Source organism: Oncorhynchus gorbuscha, linkage group LG08 (genome assembly GCF_021184085.1).
Source record: "Oncorhynchus gorbuscha isolate QuinsamMale2020 ecotype Even-year linkage group LG08, OgorEven_v1.0, whole genome shotgun sequence".
In the NCBI taxonomy this organism is placed as follows: domain Eukaryota; kingdom Metazoa; phylum Chordata; class Actinopteri; order Salmoniformes; family Salmonidae; genus Oncorhynchus; species Oncorhynchus gorbuscha.
This window is the reverse complement of record NC_060180.1, coordinates 61,977,132-61,998,679: the sequence shown is the minus strand read 5'-3', so window position 1 is coordinate 61,998,679 and position 21,548 is coordinate 61,977,132. Positions and strand designations below refer to the sequence as shown.

Below are 21,548 nucleotides of genomic sequence, written 5' to 3'. Positions count from 1 at the left end.
TCTCCTCTCCTTGTTCGGGCGGCGTTCTCCTCTCTTTGTTCGGGCGGCGTTCTCCTCTCCTTGTTCGGGCGGCGTTCTCCTCTCCTTGTTCGCTCCATTTCTCATATGTCCATTTGTTTTGTCTTGTTCCCTACATACCTGGTTTTCATTCCATAACCACACTGCATGTATTTAGTCCTCTGTCCCCCTCCATGTTTTTATGTGTAATTGTTTATTGTTATGTGGATATTGTCAGGCGCCATACTTTTGTTATGTTCCGTGTTTTTGGCACGTTTATGTTTTTATGTGCTGTCGTTTTTGGACTGGAATTAAAGTGTGCCTGTTTACTGCACTCTGCTCTCCTGCACCTGACTTCGCCTCCCATACACACCCCTAACACTGTCAATGATGTTAGTATTGTGGAGTAAGCACAATGTTGCTGATCCATCCTCAGTTCTCCTACCACAGCCATTAAACTCTGTAACTGTTTTAAAGTCACCGTTGGCCCCATGGTGAAATCCCTGAGTGGTTTCCTTCCTCTCCGGCAACTGAGTTAGGAAGGACGCCTCTATCTTTGTTGTGACTGGGTGTATTGATCAAAGTGTAATTAATAGCTTCACCATGCTCAAAGGGATGTTCAATGTCTGCTTTTTTTCACCCATCTACCAATAGGTGCTGTTCTTTGCGAGGCATTGGAAAACCTCCCTGGTCTTTGTGGTTGAATCTGTGTTTGAAATTCACTGCTCGACTGAGAGACCTTACAGATAATTGTATGTGTACAGAGATCAAATCAAATCAAATGTATTTATATAGCCCTTCGTACATCAGCTGATATCTCAAAGTGCTGTACAGAAACCCAGCCTAAAACCCCAAACAGCAAACAATGCAGGTGTAAAAGCACGGTGGCTAGGAAATGAGAGACCTTACAGATAATTGTATGTGTGGGGGTACAGAGATGAGGTAGTCGTTCAAAAATCATGTTAAACACTCACACAGAGTGAGTCCGTGCAATTTATTATGTGACTTGTTGTGTTTACTCCTGAACTTATGTAGGCTTGCTATAAAAGGGATTGAATACTTGTTGACTCAAGACATTTCAGACCTTCATGTTTTAAGAATTTGAAACATTTCGAAAAAAATCATTCCACTTTGACATTATGGTGTATTGGGTGTAGACCAGTGACAAAATATCTCAATTGAATCCATTTTAAATTCCAGCTGTAACACAACAAAATGTGAGAATGTGGTGTTTGTAAATACTTTCTGAAGGCACTGTATATCTTTTCATTAGCGCAACGTGACTGGTTGTAATGGCTGACTGAAATACAGGACAGATCAACCCTTTTTTTCTAAATTTGTGGGGTTTGAAGTTGTTGGTAAAGTGCAGGACATGATTGTTTGGTTGCAGAACAAAGGGCCACAGTGCGCGACTGTACTGTACACTCCCTTGTTCGACTGCATTAAACAGGAACAACTGATGCTATAGAATAGATTAGAATACATTAATTAGATTAGGAAAAAAAACGTTATTGTCCTCACAAAAATGCTATTTGTTTGAATTTGGAATTTCAAACCTTTTCACTGTTTCACAGTAGAAGTCATTGGCTCTCCCTGGTTCTGTGGCTCTGCTACTGTGAATCATGCTACTGTGTGTTTCAACTAACAAATGGCCTCTTGACATAAGCAAATAGAAGAGCAAGCTTTTCCATATTTATTCTACTGTAGTAAGCGCTGTGCTATTGTCCTATTACACACACGCGCACACATATATACACAGAAACACATTCTTATGCAAACACACACCTCCAGAGGGTGTGTGAGGGTGGAGGAATGAGGGTGGATGTCTGTCTGAGGACAGGACAATGTACTTCCTGGAGAGAGACCAGATTTATTATCGGTAAATAATGACACCCAGACAGACAGGCAAAGACAGACAGATGGATGGATAGTGAAGAAGAACAATCTAGTCCTGTATAAATTGGAAACCTTTTGAGTATTATCCAGCAACTACAGCTATTATGCTTAATGAAACATTATAACACATTCATGACAAAAACACTAACCCCATTAAAAAAAGAGAAAGAATTGTCAACCAAAGTGCAAATGTTTACTGTTCTTTCTTGGTGTTTTTATAGGTGTACAAAAAGAAGACTGAGACGGCCAAGAAGGAGTACCTGAAACAGCTGGCTGCGTACAGAGCGAGCCTGCTCTCACAGGTAGGGACCCAGACATAAACATGTCTTCATGAGAGCTGTGGTCAGTTGATTCTCTATGACTCTATGACTCTGATAAGGTAACACTATTACACTCTTTACCCTCTTCCATCTCTGTCTTTCCTGTTCTCTCTCCCCTCCTTCAGAGTTACATTGATCCAGGTGAAGTCAAGGTGTCCCAGGCCACCTCTATGCTGGGGCCCAAGCCCCCCGTGTTCCCCGGATCAGGCCAGCAGCACCCCCACCCCCATCACTCCCACCCCAGCCTCTACATGAGCCACCCCTACCACCACCAGAGCCACCACCCCCACCACCAGCAACAGCAGTCCCAGCAGCACCAGGCCGGCCTCAGCCCCCACCTTTCCCCCCTCCAGGGTCTCTCCAGGGGGGTGGCCCCCCGGGCCAGTGGACCCCATCCAGGAGGAGTGTCTCTGGGCAGCATGGCGGCGGCGACAACCCCTCCCCTCCAGATCAGCCCGCCCCTCCACTCCCACTCTCACCTAGGAATGCACCACCAGCAACAGCTCAGCGGACACCCGCTGTCTCTGCACTCACCCTCCATGGCCCAGGTGAGTTCAACACACAAACACACACTCATGGCCCAGGTGAGTTCAACACACAAACACACACTCATGGCCCAGGTGAGTTCAACACACAAACACACACTCATGGCCCAGGTGAGTTCAACACACAAACACACACTCATGGCCCAGGTGAGTTCCACACTGTACATATTATGCATATTGTGGTAATACGCTTAAACATGGTCACCTACAATGTACAGCTACACACACTCACATAAACATGCATACGTGATGCAACCACATCAAATGGAGAGTGTAAGGTGTGTGTGTGTGTTATGGGTTGATGATGATGTTATGCTGTATATGATTCATGTTATTTACAATCACATCCGGTCCCTTCAAGTTCCCTCAGGGCCAGAGACTGAGGGCAAGCCAGGATGTATTCATATCTGCCAGCCTGATACTGTACACACACACACACACACACACACACACACACACACACACACACACACACACACACACACACACACACACACACACACACACACACACACACACACACACACACACACACACACACAGGGGCTGTGACTGTCATGGAATTGTGGATGGCGGTAATTGGCCAGCCAAATGACTGTGGTCTACGTAATAACCTTTAGAATAGCAATTATTTTCTTCTTCACATTTTCTCCTTTCCTCCGCTTCTGACCACATGTGCTGCCATAGAAATAGAATGAACAGAATGGGAATCCCATTCAAGTCAATGATGGCATAATGGGTGGACTGGCGGCCATTGCGAGTGTACCCATAGGAGCAAAGCAGGAAGTGTACCCATCAAGCTGTGCTGTGATTTGTTGATTCAACTCAACTGACATGACAAAAAAATAAATTCCGTTGCATGAGCCACATCAGTTAACATCATTTGAATGAACATTCTACATTACCAAGGAAATGATTCCATCACAATATCAGGCAGCCGTTGCAAGTGTACCCATGAGTTTATTAAATTCTATTCATCGCTTGCTTCAACATCTTGCATGTTTCAGCAAGGGGCAACAAAGTATCATCATGTTGTTAAGAGTCCATGTTATACCAGAAATGGACTAAATCACTCAGATGCCCGGCTGTCCCATCTTCAGTCAGCTGTTCCTCCCCCTCACAAAATGTTGTTGAATATATTTTTAAGTGGTTATGAAGGTTATTTTATTTTCATGGCGGTCTTTATCCATAACCGTAGGTTATATGGTAATTTTGCCATCCCTAACACACACACACACACACACACACACACACACACACACACACACACACACACACACACACACACACACACACACACACACACACACACACACACTCCCCCATGTTCCATTTTCTCCCAGTAATAAACAAATGCATTAGGCTGATGATGTGATATAAGGATGCCAACAGCAGCACATTGAGATTGATGAATGCATCAGTGGTGGAGACAAAACACCAGGCAGGCAGGGCTATCTGATGAAGACAGTCTAGCAGACAGGACAGGACACACACACACACACACACACAGGAAATGAGATGAGTTCTCTGTAGAGGCTAGTCAACAACACAGATTGGAAGAGCATATCTCTCTCATATATATAAAGAATACATACAAGAATACAAAATGGAGCTCAATGGGCTAATTTCCTCACTAATGCAACAGAAGTTGTGCATTGTCCTGGAAATAAAATACAAACACACCAACAAACAAAGAAAATAATGAATAAACCAACCACAGAACAGTTGTGTTAGAGAGAGGACTGTGGGAGGGACACATCTAACATGCCCCACTGTCTATACTTTCCAGGTCCATACCCAAACAGTTCGAACTACTAATTTAAAAAATGACTCTCTCCAGAAATAAGTCTCTCACTGTTGCCGCCTGCTACCGACCCCCCTCAGCTCCCAGCTGTGCCCTGGACATCATTTGTGAATTGATCACCCCACATCTAGCTTCAGAGTTTGTTCTGTTAGGTGACCTAAACTGGGATATGCTTAACACCCTGGCAGTCCTACAATCTAAGCTAGATGCCCTCAATCTCACACAAATCATCAAGGAACCCACCAGGTAAATCTGTAAACAAGGGCACCCTCATAGACGTTATCTTGACCAACTGGCCCTGCAAATACACCTCCGCTGTCTTCAATCAGGATCTCAGTGATCTCAGCGATCACTGCCTCATTGCCTGTATCCGCTACGGGTCTGCAGTCAAACGACCACCCCTCATCACTGTCAAACGCTCCCTAAAACACTTCTGCGAGCAGGCCTTTCTAATCGATCTGGCCCGGGTATCCTGGAAGGATATTGACCTCATCCCATCAGTTGAGGATGCCTGGTCATTCTTTAAAAGTCACTACCTCACCATCTTAGATAAGCATGCTCCGTTCAAAAAATGCAGAACTAAGAACAGATATAGCCCTTGGTCCAGACCTGACTGCCCTCGTCCAGCACAAAAACATCCTGTGGCGGACTGCAATAGCATCGAATAGTCCCCGCGATATGCAACTGTTCAGGGAAGTCAGGAACCAATATACGCAGTCAGTCAGGAAAGCTAAGGCCAGCTTTTTCAAGCAAAAATTTGCATCCTGTAGCTCTAACTCCAAAAAGTTCTGGGACACTGTAAAGTCCATGGAGAACAAGAGCACCTCCTCCCAGCTGCCCACTGCACTGAGGCTAGGTAACACGGTCACCACTGATAAATCCATGATAATCGAAAACTTCCAACAAGCATTTCTCAACGGCTGGCCATGCCTTCCTCCTGGCTACTCCAACCTCGGCCAACAGCCCCCCCCCCCCCTGCAGCTACTCGCCCAAGCCTCCCCAGCTTCTTCCTTTACCCAAATCCAGATAGCAAATGTTCTGAAAGAGCTGCAAAACCTGGACCCGTACAAATCAGCTGGTCTTGACAATCTGGACCCTCTATTTCTGAAACTATCTGCCGCCATTGTCGCAACCCCTATTACCAGCCTATTCAACCTCTCTTTCATATCGTCTGAGATCCTCAAGGATTGGAAAGCTGCTCAAGGTACTAAACGATATCATAACCGCCATCGATAAAAGAGTACTGTGCAGCCGTCTTCATCGACCTGGCCAAGGCTTTCGACTCTGTCAATCACCATATTCTTATCGGCAGACTCAGTAGCCTCGGTCTTTCTAATGACTGCCTTGCCTGGTTCACCAACTACTTTGCAGACAGAGTTCAGTGTGTCAAATCGGAGGGCATGTTGTCCTGTCCTCTGGCAGTCTCTATGGGGGTGCCACACGGTTCAATTCTCGGGCAGACTATTTTCTCTGTAAATATCAATGATGTTGCTCTTGCTGCGGGCGATTCCCTGATCCACCGCTACGCAGATGACACCATTCTGTATACTTCTGGCCCTTTCTTGGACACTGTGCTATCTAACCTCCAAACAAGCTTCAATGCCATACAACACTCCTTCCGTGGCCTCCAACTGCTCTTAAAAGCTAGTAAAACCAAATGCATGCTTTTCAACCGTTCGCTGCCTGCACCCGCATGCCCGACTAGCATCACCACCCTGGACGGTTCCGACCTAGAATATGTGGACATCTATAAGTACCTAGGAGTCTGGCTAGACTGTAAACTCTCCTTCCAGACTCATATCAAACATCTCCAATCTCAAATCAATTCTAGTGTCGGCTTTCTATTCCGCAACAAAGCCTCCTTCACTCACGTCGCCAAACTTACCCTAGTAAAACTGACTATCCTACCGATCCTCGACTTCGGCGATGTCATCTACAAAATAGCTTCCAATACACTACTCAGCAAACTGGATGCAGTTTATCACAGTGCCATCCGTTTTGTTACTAAAGCACCTTATACCACCCACCACTGCGACCTGTAGGCTCTAGTCGGCTGGTCCTCGCTACATATTCGTCGCCAGACCCACTGGCTCCAGGTCATCTACAAGTCCATGCTAGGTAAAGCTCCGTCTTATCTCAGTTCACTGGTCACGATGGCAACACCCACCCGTAGCACGCGCTCCAGCAGGTGTATCTCACTGATCATCCCTAAAGCCAATAAAGCCAACACCTCATTTGGCCGCCTTTCCTTTCCTTCCAGTTCTCTGCTGCCTGTGACTGGAAGGAATTGCAAAAATCACTGAAGTTGGAGACTTTTATCTCCCTCACCAACTTTAAACATCTGCTATCTGAGCAGCTAACCGATCGCTACAGCTGTATATAGTCCATCGGTAAATAGCCCACCCAATTTACTTTTCTGCTCTTTTGCACACCAGTATCTCTACCTGCACATGACCATCTGATAATTTATCACTCCAGTGTTAATCTGCTAAATTGTAATTATTCGCCTACCTCCTCATGCCTTTTGCACACAATGTATATAGACTCTTTTTTTTCTTTTTTTCTACTGTGTTATTGACTTGTTTATTGTTTACTCCATGTGTAACTCTGTGTTGTTGTCTGTTCACACTTCTATGCTTTATCCTGGCCAGAGTTCCATAGGTTGGTGTTATTTGAGACGGACATTAGTTTGATAAGGGGACCAGGTCGTTATGGAAACAGCTATGCAGGGGAACAGGTGACAGACCTCTTCAGTGAGAAAGAAATATACCTTCTGATTTCGTGTCCGTGTTACCTAGAATGAACAACAAAACAACATTTACGTTTGAGTTATTTAGCAGACGCTCTTATCCAGAGCTACTTTCAGTAGTGAGCGCAGACCTTTTCATACTGGTCCCCCGTGGGAATCGAACCCAAAACCCTGCCGTTGCAAGCGCCGTGCTCAACTGAGCAACACAGGACCCGTGGGAGGGTTTGTGGGAGATTCTAGGTGAAGGCGATGTGGTGAATTATCATTTTTTACTGTGATGTGGCTTTCAAGCCTAACTCTCTATGCCACTCACGTCCTAGACGAGTTATATCAATATAGAAAAGGCTACTCAACCTATCCTAGTAGTTTGACTGTGTCTAATCTCGGTTAACCCAGAACTAAAAGCTCGCGGAATTTGGTTATGTTTACGTAGTCTGTCCAGTGTCCACGAGAGATTAGACTGTGTCCTACCACTCTCACCTGTCCAATGTGTTAGATGACTTAACCTTCTTAGAAGAACATAACAGAAAGATAGTGTCTTTATGCTGTAGCTTTGAGATTGTAGACTCTAGGTATTCAGTAAGCATTGTGGGAATCGTTGTTGTTTTCTTTAAAGAGAGGAACTGCCATTTGTCTCTTTATCTCTGCTCAGCAGGCAAATGAACTGTTGCTGTGGCTGATCGAACATTTATTTGAGGAGAGGTGGGAGGAGGTTGTGGAGGGGTGCCTAAGTCTTCATACGGATTAGAATATGAATTTGTCTGAAGTCCAATTTGAGATGAGCTGCCTGTATGGGGCTGCCTGTATGGGGCTGCCTGTATGGGGCTGCCTGTATGGCTGTGCCAGTCCGTGGAGATAATAGGGGAAGAATGGTTAAACGGAGGTTTGGTTGCCACTAAGCCCCCAGCGCTCAGATCCCTCTTTTATTGGGGACTTTTAAATCCCGCGGGGAGTAATAATCCTTCCTCGCTCAATTTTGCATATTTTGTTAGAGAGAGAGCGCAAACAAAAAAAACATCAGGGCTCAAACTTTTCCCCTGAGCTAAGTGAGTAGGGGAAGGGGGAGTATGAGGAGGTGGGGGAAAGGGGGAGAGGGAGGGAAAGAGAGAGATACAAAAGGGGCAGATGGGGCCTTTGTGATGGAGTGAAGGAGAAGAATTTGTGGAACAATGCCTGAATAGGTGAGAGTCTGAGGAGGGGGAAGAGAACTCAGCCACCTGCTGTCCCCTCTCTGTCCCCTCTCTTTTAGAGAAGGGTTTGTAGCGTAGCGCCCAGATTAACTTCCCTTTCATACGCTCTGTCTCTCTCCTCTATCTGTCCCACTTCTCCCCCCCCCAAAAAAAGAAAAACTCTTCAAGAAACCCCAACATTAAAATGTCTGCTCCCATAATTAAAATAACTACTCCTTTCTTACTTCCCACCTTCTGTCTCTCCCCCTACCCCAGCTAGCTAGGGTCCACCTCCTCAGAGTACACTCACTTCTACCATGGACTCTCTACAGGGCAGCTCCGTCCAAAAACCAACTCATACATTGAGGATACTACAATACTTGCTTTATTTGCATGGATATTCTTACTTTTTTGCAGTCGCAGTATCCAACCTGACACACACAGGCTGGGTGCAGCGCAGGGACTACGGCAGAACAGCACCCCAGGAGCACTTAGGATGCACTCATGTCTATCAGAGCCTATTTGTGTCATACTATAACTTAACATGGGTGGTGATTATATAATTCACATATTCTTATATAGTGTATCTGTGTACAGTACTGCTATAGAGAATTCTACAATACTTTCCCATCCATAGTATCCACGGATCAGTTATCCAAGTTATATCAATCAATGAAATGTATTTATAAAGCCCTTCTTACATCAGTTGATGTCTCATAGTGCTGTACAGAAACCCAGCCTAAAACCCCAAACAGCAAGCAATGCCGGTGTAGAAGCAAGGTGGCTAGGAGAAACTCCCTAGAAATGTCAGAACCTAGGAAGAAACCTAGAGAGGAACCAGGCTATGAGGGGTGGTCAGTCCTGTTCCGGCTGTGCCGGATGGAGATTATAACAGAACATGGCCAAGATGTTCAAATGTTCATAGATGACCAGCAGGGTCAAATAATAATAATCATAGTGGTTGTCGAGGGTGCAACAGGTCAGCACCTCAGGAGTATAATGTCAGTTGGCTTTGCATAGCCGATCATTCAGAGCATCTCTACCGCTCCTGCTGTCTCTAGAGAGTTGAAAACAACAGGTCTGGGACAGGTAGCACGTCTGGAGAATAGGTCAGGGTTCCATAGCCGCAGGCAGAACAGTTGAAACTGGAGCAGCAGCATGGCCAGGTGGACTGGGGACAGCAAGGAGTCATCAGGCCAAGTAGTCCTGAGGCATGGTCCTAGGGCTCAGGTCCTCCGAGAGAGAGAAAGAAAGAAAGAAAGAGAGAAAGAAAGAGAGAAAAAGAGAGAGAGAGAGAACTAGAGAGAGCATACTTAAATTCACACAGGACACTGGATAAGACAGGAGAAATACTCCAAATATAAGACTGACCCTAGCCCCCCGACACATAAACTGCTGCAGCATAAACACTGGAGGCTGAGACAGGAGACATCTGACGATACACCCGGACAGGGCCAAACAGGCAGGATATAACTTCACCCACTTTGCTAAAGCACAGACCCCACACCACTATAGGGATATCTTCAACCACCAACTTACCATCCTGAGATGGTCTGATGTTCTTACACATGACTTGATTTGGCTGTTATAGGTTTTGTAAGAGACATCCGTGTCATGGGAATTGCGTGCTGTGGACTCGGACTCCATAACAACTTGTGAGATTCTAACCATCTGTATGTACAGTGAATTCAGAAAAGTATTTACACTTTCCGAATGGTGTTAACCCCATTACTTTTTCCACATTTTGTTACGTTACAGCCTCATTATAAAATGGATGAAATACATTTTTTCCCTCATCAATCTACACACAATACCCCATAATGACAAAGCAAAAACATTATTATATATTTTTTTTATGTATTAAAAATAAAAACCAAGATGATGGAGGTCACTGTGTTCTTGGGGACCTACAATGCTGCAGACATGATTTGGTACCCTTCCCCAGATCTGTTCCTCGACACAATCCTGCCTTGGAGCTCTATGGACAATTCCTTCAACCTCATGGCTTGGTTTTTGCTCTGACATGCAGTGTCAACTGTGGGTCCTTATACGGAGAGTTGTACCTTTCCAAATCATGTCAAATCAATTGAATTTACCACAGGTGGACTCCAATCAAGTTGTAGAAACATCTCAAGGATGATCAATGGAAACAGGATGCACCTGAGCTCAATTTCGAGTATCATAGCAAAGGGTCAGAATACTTGTGTAAATGTGTTATTTATGTGATAGTTTTTTATTTATAAATTTGCACACACACAAAAAAAACTGTTTTTGCTTTGTCATTATGGGGTATTGTGTGTAGATTAATGAGGGGAAAAAGCGCTTTAACACGTTTTAGAATAAGGCTGTAATATAACAAAATGTGGAAAAAGTCAAGGGGTCTGAATACTTACTGAATGCACTGTAAATGCAAGGCGCTCATCTTCTTCTGAGGGATAAGTGTCTAACTAGGTCTGGGCTTATTTCACATGATATGTGCACATACAGTAAGTATACAGTCGTGGCCAAAAGTTTTGAGAATGACACAAATATTAATTTTCACAAAGTCTGCTGCCTCAGTTTGTATGATGGCAATTTGCATATACTCCAGAATGTTATGAAGAGTGATCAGATGAATTGCAATTAATTGCAAAGTCCCTCGTTGTCATGCAAATGAACTGAATCCCCCCCCCAAAAAAATTCCACTGCATTTCAGCCCTGCCACAAAAGGACCAGCTGGCATCATGCAGTGATTCTCTCGTTAACACAGGTGTGAGTGTTGACGAGGACAAGGCTGGAGATCACTCTGTCATGCTGATTGAGTTCGAATAACAGACTGGAAGCTTCAAAAGGAGGGTGGTGCTTGGAATCATTGTTCTTCCTCTGTCAACCATGGTTCCCTGCAAGGAAACACGTGCCGTCATCATTGCTTTGCAAAAAAAGGGCTTCACAGGCAAGGATATTGCTGCCAGTAAGATTGCACCTAAATCAACCATTTATCGGATCATCAACAACTTCAAGGAGAGCGGTTCAATTGTTGTGAAGAAGGCTTCAGGGCACCCAAGAACGTCCAGCAAGCGCCAGGACCATCTCCTAAAGTTGATTCAGCTGTGGGATCGGGGCACCACCAGTACAGAGCTTGCTCAGGAATGGCAGCAGGCAGGTGTGAGTGTATCTGCACGCACAGTGAGGCGAAGACTTTTGAAGGATGGCCTGGTGTCAAGAAGAGCAGCAAAGAAGCCACTTCTCTCCAGGAAAAACACCAGGGACAGACTGATATTCTGCAAAAGATACAGGGATTGGACGGCTGAGGACTGGGGTTAAGTCATTTTCTCTGATGAATCCCCTTTCCGATTGTTTGGGGCATCCGGAAAAAGCTTGTCCGGAGAAGAAGGTGAGCACTACCATCCTATGTCATGCCAACAGTAAATCATCCTGAGACCATTCATGTATGGGGTTGCTTCTCAGCCTTGGGAGTGGGCTCACTCACAATTTTGCCTTAAGAACACAGCCATGAATAAAGAATGGTACCAACACATCCTCCGAGAGTAACTTCTCGCAACCATCCAGGAACAGTTTGGTGGCGAACAATGCCTTTTCCAGCATGATGGAGCACCTTGCCATAAGGCAAAAGTGATAACTAAGTGGCTCGGGGAACAAAACATCGATATTTTGAGTCCATGGCGGGGAAAATCCCCAGACCTTAATCCCATTGATAACTTGTGGTCAATTCTCAAGAGGCGGGTGGAAAAACAAAACCCCACAAATTCTGACAACCTCCAAGCATTGATTATGCAAAAATGGGCTGTCATCAGTCAGGATGTGGCCCAGAATTAACTGACAGCATGCCAGGGCAGATTGCAGAGGTCTTGAAAAAGAAGGGTCAACACTGCAAATATTGACTCTTTGCATCAACTTCATGTAATTGTCAATAAAAGCCTTTGACACTTATGAAATTATTAAGGGTCGATGTGCAGCAGGTGGGACGGAGTCAGGCGCAGGACACAGAGGATGAGTAATAACGGACTTTACTCAATACAACAACAAAATCGTTTCCACGCAGGGAAAACAATCCAGGTCACAAAATGTAGCGACAACACAGAACAAACACAAAACCATGGGGGGAACCAGAGGGTTAAATAAGGAACATAGTAATGGGAATGGAAACCTGGTGTGTACAATGAAGACAAAACAAATGGAAAATGAAAAGTGAATCGGTGGCGGCTAGAAAACCGGTGACGTCGACCGCCGAACGCCGCCCGAACAAGGAGAGGGACCAACTTCGGCGGAAGTCGTGATAGAAATGCTTGTAATTATACTTCAGTATTCCATAGTAACATCTGACAAAAATATCAAAAGACACTGAAGCAGCAAACCTTGTGGAAATTAATATGTGTCATTCTCAAAACTTTTGGCCACGACTGTACACTGAGTGTACAAAACACCTTCCTAAACTGAGTTGCACCCCTTCTTGCCCTCAGAACAGCCTCAATTTGTCGGCGCATGGACTCTACAAGGTGTCGAAAGCGTTCCACAGGGAAGCTGGCTATGTTGACTCCAATGCATTCTTGATACACACAGGAAACTGTTGAGCGTGAAAAACGCATCAGCGTTGCAGTTCTTGACACACTCAAACTGGGGCGCCTGGCACCTACTACCATACCCCATTCAAAGTCACGTAAATCTTTTGTCTTGTCCATTCACCCTCTAAATGACACACATACACAATGCATGTCTCAGTTGTCTCAAGGCTTAAAAATCCTTATTTAACCTGTCTCCTCCCCTTCATTTACACTGATTGAAGTGGATTTAACAAGTAACATCAATAAGGTATCATAGCTTTCACCTTGATTCACCTGGTCAGTTAATGTCATGGAAAGAACATGTGTACTGTATATGCTACTAAGATGCACTTCGGCACTGCAATACTTGCTCCTAAGTTTGGATGCAACTCCTGTGCCTCTTCTGCCATTCATTCTAATTAGAAATTAAATGTATCCATGAACAAGATGGCTGCCATTATCGGCACATTCTAGAATCTATGACCTAGGCCACATTCTAGAATCTATGACCTAGGCCACATTCTAGAATCTATGACCTAGGCCACATTCTAGAATCTATGACCTAGGCCACATTCTAGAATCTATGACCTAGGCCACATTCTAGAATCTATGACCTAGGCCACATTCTAGAATCTATGACCTAGGCCACATTCTAGAATCTATGACCTAGGCCACATTCTAGAATCTATGACCTAGGCCACATTCTAGAATCTATGACCTAGGCCACATTCTAGAATCTATGACCTAGGCCACATTCTAGAATCTATGACCTAGGCCACATTCTAGAATCTATGACCTAGGCCACTCTAGTAATTGAATGTATCTCCGAGTAGATTAACACGGATAACACTGGAAAACATGGACTCTAATGCTAGACTTCTCTTTTCCAGGGATTCCCTCTCCAGTCAGAATTCCAGAACATGCTCAACTCGTCCGGTGGGCAGGGACTGTCCCCATCCATGGACTACAGACAGGTGTGTCGGAATGGGCCCAGCCAGCATCTCGACTGGACCAGCGAATACTGTGGCAACGGGTAGGAATTCACTCTCACTCACTCGGGCAGTTATTTGCATGACAGTTACTGGCTGACAACATTTCATGACCACCACAGCTCTACAGCTCTACAGCTCCACAGCTCTACATACACCCATTATTCTATTCACACACTCAGAATACTCATCATTATTATATAGGATGACAATAGAGAAACACATCAGATATGAGAGTATGAACGGAGTTTATACTCTGAATGAACTTTAGGACAGGTTTCCCAGAGATAGATGAGGTCCAATTATGAACTAAGAAGTACTTTGAATGGAGATTCTCCATTGAGCTTTGTATTCCAGGAGTATGTGATTTTGTTTCACTCTTCCAGTCTGAACCCAAGTTGCAATCAATCAATCTATTTTAATTATATTTCAAGGGTCTCAACACATGTTAAGAGACATTAATTATTATTGATTGATTATTATGTGATTATTATTCCTCATTGTTCCTCCATCTCGTCTTCTTTCAGAGCTCTTCAGAGAGACAAGCCTCTGTTCCTGACCTGATCTGACCTCTAACCTCCACCAAACCAGCCCCGGAACAGACTGCAACCCGACCCGGTCCACATTCGGTCCCACTCTGCGTTCACTGGACCAAGGCATTGCCCTCAACCCCAGAAGAAACTCCTTGACCACCACCCCCCACTCTGGTTAAACCATCTGACCGTCACTCAAACAAGAAAGGCAGAAGCACATTTTCCAAAACATCCATATTTTGATATGTTTTGATTCTTTGTGATCTACTTTGAAAATAATCATACTGATGTCATGAGTGGGTTTTGGATTCTTTGTGACCCACACTCTACCCTCACCTGATATTAGATACAAATGTCAAGTTAATGTTTTTGGACTTTGCAATGTATGCCCATAAAGGCAGAAATAAATGTGTTCAGAGATGTGAAAGAATAGGCAGTAGTGTCCTCTCTACTGGCGTGTCATTGGATCGTTACTGATATGTCACTGGGTTGTGTTTTGAGGAAGACAAGCTGGTGACGTAGAAGCGTTGTGTTAGACCATTGTTCAAATCCCAGAAGTTAATTTAGCACTTAGAGGCTCTTAGGTCTTTTTTTCCACACATCGCAAGATGTAAACCAAAACCCCAAATTGACTTTTATTTTGAAAGGAAAAACAAGATCATCTTTATCATTTGAAAAAATAAATAAAGAACACCTATTAAATTTCTATACCTCTTTATCTCTCTCTCTCTCTCTCTCTGCTACTGGACTGCCTTAGAGACTGTTGTGTGTCTTTGAGCAGTGTTGTGTTGCTCTTTCTAAACTGATGCTGATCATGTTCATAGGATCCTCTGTGGACTATGCCGAGGCTGGTCAGTATAGACATCACCTCAAGCTGTACATAGAATTTTGTGTTACTCTTGCTCCTAGGGTATAACAACAAAAGTTTTTTTCAAGTGCAGTGTGATTGTGAATTGGATCACACTGGTTTTAATTTAACTATCAAAGAAGGGAAATTGATTAAACAGCTGTTATAGTTGTTTGGATTTTATTGGGGCGTAAACATTTTCAATATCATGATATTTGTAAGATAAAACTAGCTAAATCAGTAGTTTCCATTCTCTGAAATAAAGTCGTAAACTTTGGCTGCCCTTTACCTGGAAAACATCACAAAATATGAGTTTTGTGAAATTAGACAAATAAAAAGTTATATTTGGTACAAGGAAAACATCTTTTTTGGTACGACTTCTGGGCATATTGATTATATGGATTCTCATCCCACTCCTGTGTCTGAGGTTGTTTCTCTTTATCAGTAGAAAGCGTCAGAATGAGAGTGGTAGAAACAGATTGGTAGAGTGGCAATATATATAACCCTGACATCTGGCTCGTCGTCACTCTTCTGATCACTCCCATCTCTCTTTCTCCAAGTCTGTTCATCATGCTGCGCCTATTTATGAAACAATAACTGTAGGTGTTTTTTTAAAGTCCTTATGTTTAATAGCGTTGATGATGGCTGTCTTCTCTGTTCCATCTGGGTTCCTTTCTCTTTGGCAGAAAAACGTCTCCAGGCAACAACAATGTGAAAAATTGTGTTCTTATTTTTAGTTTCTAATGTGTTTGAAAAAAATAAAGTCAAACCTGCATTTTTGTGCAGTAATCACTCACTTTTGGATTCCCTGTGTTTTTATTTCAACCTAAATTGCCGGATGGATTGGGAGAACAGATAACTGAGTCCTAATTCTGTAAGAAGTCCTTGAGAATGTGTTGACTGCAAGTAACAATTTCAGCTTTATCTTGAAGATAATAATATTCCTACAAAGATATTTTGGTACTGTAAACTAGACAGCAGGGAAGAAAAATACTTCTAAATTCAGTGTCTCTACCAGTGGAGGCACCTCAGAGGAGGAAGGAGAGGACCATCTTCCTCAGTGAATTTCATAAAAATAAAAATAGTGAAACATTAAAAAGTTATCCTTTTTTGATTAAACTATACTAAATATATTCAAATGTCACCAAATAATTAAAACAAGGTTTTGCAAAGAAGTTCTACAGTAACCTCAACAGTGCTCTCTGGGGTAACACCATGGTGTAGCCAGAGGACAGCTAGCTTCCGTCCTCCTCTGGATACATTGATTTCAATACAATACCTTGGAGGCTCATTCCCTTCCAAAGACTTACACAGTTATTATGACAACTTCCGAAGGATGTCCTCCAACCAATCAGAGCTCTTGCAGCATGAACTGACATGTTGTCCACCCAATCAAAGAATCAGATAATTGATCTGGTACTGAAAGCATAAGCTACAGTTAGCTAGCACTGCAGTGCATAAAATGTGTTGAGTAATTGTGAAGGGGAAAAGATGAGAGGAGGAGAGCGTGTAAATGCGAGAAGAAATGTGGCTGCTATAAACGTGAACTGTGTTTGCGAGTGATCAGGGGTGTCCCTTGCTGCGTCCTCAGAGCATGCGCAAAGCAGCTGGCTGGTACGTTTACAGACATATTCAATCGCTCCCTCTCCCAGTCTGCTGTTCCCACATGCTTCAAGACGGCCACCATTGTTCTTGTACCCAAGAAGGCAAAGGTAACTGAACTAAATGACTATCGCCACGTGGCACTCACTTCTGTCATCATGAAGTGCTTTGAGTGACAAGTCATGGATCATATCACCTCCACCCCATACCTCCCCAACAGGTTGACAGACGATGCAATCGCCATCACACTGCCCTATCCCATCTGGACAAGAGGAATACCTATGTAAGAATGCTGTTCATCGACGAAAGCTCAGCATTCAACACCATAGTACCCTCCAAGCTCATCATTAAGCTGGAGGTCCTGGGTCTCAACCCCGGCCTGTGCAATTGGGTCCTGGACTTTCTGACGGGCCAGAAAGGTAGGAAACAACATCACCACTTCGCTGACCCTTAACACTGGGGCCCCACAAGCGTGCGTGCTCAGCCCCCTCCTGTACTCCCTGTTCACCCATGACTGCGTGGCCATGCACGCCTCCAACTCAATCGTCAAGTTTGCAGACGACACAACAGTAATGGGCTTGATCACCAACAACGACGAGACAGCCTACAGGAAGGAGGTGAGGGCACACGGAGTGTGGTGTCAGGAAAACAACCTCTCACTCAACGTCAACAAAACAAAGGAGATGATCATGGACTTCAGGAAACAGCAGAGTGTGCACCTCCCTATCCACATCGAAGGGACAGCAGTGGAAAAGGTGGAAAGTTTTAAGTTCCTGAGCGTACACATCACAGACAAACTAAAATGGTCCACCCACACAGACAGTGTGGTGAGGAAGGCACAAGAGCGCCTCTTCAACCTCAGGAGGCTATAGAAATTTGGCTTGTCACACAAAACTCTGACAAACCTTTGCAGATGCACAATTGAGAGCATTGGGCTGTATCACCGCCTGGTATGGCAACTACACCACCCTCAACCGCAAGGCTCTCCAAAGGGTGGTGCGGTCTGCACAACGCATCACCGGGGGCACACTGCCTGCCCTCCAGGACATCTACAGCACCCGATTTCACAGGAAGGCCAAAAAGATCATCAAGGACAACAACCACTCGAGCCACTGCCTGTTCACCTCGCTATATCATCCAGAAGGCGAGGTCAGTACAGGTGCCTCAAAGCTGGGACCGAGAGACTGAAAAACAGCTTCTATCTCAAGGCCATCAGACTGCTGAACAGCCATCACAAACTCAGAGGCTGCTGCCTACATAAAGACTCAAATCATTGGCCACTTTAGTAATTGGGTCACTAGTCACTTTAAACAATGCCACTTTAATAATGTTTACATATCTTACATTACTCATATGTATATACTGTATCTTATACCATGTATTGCATCTTGCCTAAGCTGCTCGGCCATCGCTCATCCATATATCTATATGCACATATTCTTATTCCATCCCTTTAGATGTGTGTATTAGGTAGTTGGGGAAATGTTAGATATTACTGCATTGTCGGAAGCATTTCGCTACACTCGCATTAACATCTGCTAATCATGTGTATGTGACCATTAACATCTGCTAATCATGTGTATGTGACCATTAACATCTGCTAATCATGTGTATGTGACCATTAACATCTGCTAATCATGTGTATGTGACCATTAACATCTGCTAATCATGTGTATGTGACCATTAACATCTGCTAATCATGTGTATGTGACCAATAACATCTGCTAATCATGTGTATGTGACCATTAACATCTGCTAATCATGTGTATGTGACCATTAACATCTGCTAATCATGTGTATGTGACCGATAACATCTGCTAATCATGTGTATGTGACCATTAACATCTGCTAATCATGTGTATGTGACCATTAACATCTGCTAATCATGTGTATGTGACCATTAACATCTGCTAATCATGTGTATGTGACCATTAACATCTGCTAATCATGTGTATGTGACCATTAACATCTGCTAATCATGTGTATGTGACCATTAACATCTGCTAATCATGTGTATGTGACCATTAACATCTGCTAATCATGTGTATGTGACCATTAACATCTGCTAATCATGTGTATGTGACCATTAACATCTGCTAATCATGTGTATGTGACCATTAACATCTGCTAATCATGTGTATGTGACCAATAACATCTGCTAATCATGTGTATGTGACCATTAACATCTGCTAATCATGTGTATGTGACCATTAACATCTGCTAATCATGTGTATGTGACCAATACAATTGGATTTGATTTGTATTCATTCTGCCGATTCTGTTGAAATATTTCTTAAGCTGTTAAACTCTGACCCCCTCTGGTAGCATTTTCTAAACAAGCCAGACTATGCTACCCTCATAAAGTAAATTGTACTGTTAGAAATGTATGAACTGTGGAATCCAGAGAACGGAGTCAGAAACAATGTGACTACTACAGAACCCGAAATACAGCTGACCAGATCTTGCACCTAATGGTGGCGCTCTAAACATGCGCAAATTCCCATTGGAACACAGACATGTTAAAAGTGCAGGGCTTGTGCAACGTGCCATACCTTCCTTTTCTGTCTCACGGGAATCATATACATATGAGGAGAAAGCTGAAGTCCATCCACTGATGTACATCCTCTGTCTTATTCCCAGTTCGTCCACTAGATAGTAGTAGGAGATCACATGTCGCTTGGCCACTTGAAACCAGTTGTGTTTGGTTTTGGTAGTGAGTCACTGTGTAAAAATGGCTGAACGGATTTTCAAGCCTGACATCTTAAAATGACCTTAGCAATCAGGACACAGACAGAAGAAGGTTTTCCAATTGTAAATGAGCTAGCTAAACGGCGCATGTGGAGGATGCATATAAGGTCATGTGGATGGAGAAGGAAATGCATTGCTTTACAATGATCATGAGGGTGGACCCTTTCCATGCCTACTAAATGTTTGCACTTTTGTGACTCTATGAATATGACCATAGCGCATGATTTATGGTCTTTATGGGAGGGAAGGGAAATTCTTATGACATTACCAGCAGTAAGATTTTAGTTTGATTTCCAAAAAGTCAAGGCCTGTAGCTTTCAAAGGGTATGTCCATTTTTATATTTTCTGATGACAGTATTTGGGGAGGGGTACCCACCAAACTCACCGGTCCCTGTACAGTGTACAGGGTCCAAAACAACCTCTCAGATTTAGCAAACAACCGCTCAGATTTAGCAAACGTAATTAAACGAGGATAAACATACCTGAATTTGTCCAATAGGAACTCTCGTTGGCAAAGATTGGACCAATGATTACACCTTAGATCAGCTAGATGCAGGCAAGAGTGTGCAAGGCGGTATTAAATGTGTCACTGTCACCGTGATAACAAAAAAATGTCTCTCAACCTGTACACACCTACATTGTAAACGTTCATTCACAAGCTAGGTTGTAGGAACCTCATGATGGGTATAGGGCAAATTAAAGTATCATTTATACTGAACAAAAATTAAAATGCAACATAAAACTATTTCAAAGATTTTACTGAGTTACAGTACATATGAGGAAATCAGTCAGTTGAAATAAAATAATTAGGCCCTAATCCATGGATTTCACATGACTGGGAATGCAGATATACATCTGTTGGTCACAGACAGATAGCTTTAAAAAAAAATCGGCCTCAGTATCTCCTCATGGTATTTTTGTGCATTCTAATTGCCATTGATAAAATGCAATTGTGTTCATTGTCATAGCTTATGCCTGCCCATACCATAACCCACTGTTCACAATGTTGACTTCAGAAAACCGCTAACCCACACGACGCCATACAAATGGTATGTGTATATGTGGCCGGTTGGATGTACTTCCAAATTCTCTAAAATTACATTGGAGGCGGTTTATGGTAGATAAATGAACATTCAATTCTTTGGAAAAAACACAGGACCAACACTTTACATAGTGTTTATATTTTTGTTCAGTTTAGTAGCCTAAACCTATCAGTGTTGCATTGAGCTGGGTAAATGGAATTTGAATGAGCCATCCAATTTGCTGGAATAGAAAGATATTATCATCCTCCCTGATCTTAAATGACACCAACCGCCACTGGTCCTTATTACATACAGTGTTGTGTCCTGTACAATTGCAATACTGTCCGGGAGGCTGTCTTGTGATTCTATTACATCCATCTTTAACAAGTTACTCTAAATAAATATAGAAATTGTTCTGTCTGACCTGTGCCTATAATTTTAATATACTATGCTATAGTCATGTCCCAACAGACTATGCAGGCTTTAAGTCCAACCCCATTTTAACATACCTGATGAAGCTCTTGATGAGCCGCTGATTAAGTAGGATCATGCTGTGCATTCAGCAGGGTTGGAGTGAAGGTCTGCAGGGTTGGAGTGAAGGTCAGCAGGATTGGAGTGAAGGTCAGCAGGGTTGGAGTGAAGGTCAGCAGGGTTGGAGTGAAGGTCAGCAGGGTTGGAGTGAAGGTCTGCAGGGTTGGAGTGAAGGTCAGCAGGGTTGGAGTGAAGGTCAGCAGGGTTGGAGTGAAGGTCTGCAGGGTTGGAGTGAAGGTCTGCACACCCAGTTAG

At 43.6% G+C, this 21,548-nt stretch overlaps 1 protein-coding gene across 2 annotated transcripts in view; it reads left to right on the top strand.

The window, feature by feature from the left end:
• Nucleotides 1-16,187, top strand: part of LOC124041944 (thymocyte selection-associated high mobility group box protein TOX-like) — a 112,145-nt gene extending 95,958 nt beyond the window's left edge. For both annotated transcript variants that reach the window (XM_046360139.1, XM_046360138.1), the window contains exons 7-10: nt 2,115-2,195; nt 2,339-2,761; nt 13,912-14,054; nt 14,538-16,187. In XM_046360139.1, coding sequence (XP_046216095.1) covers nt 2,115-2,195; nt 2,339-2,761; nt 13,912-14,054; nt 14,538-14,574 — 684 coding nt within the window. In that variant the 3' untranslated portion in view covers nt 14,575-16,187. The remainder of the gene's footprint in view (nt 1-2,114; nt 2,196-2,338; nt 2,762-13,911; nt 14,055-14,537) is intronic.
• The last annotated feature ends 5,361 nt before the right edge of the window (nt 16,188-21,548 follow it).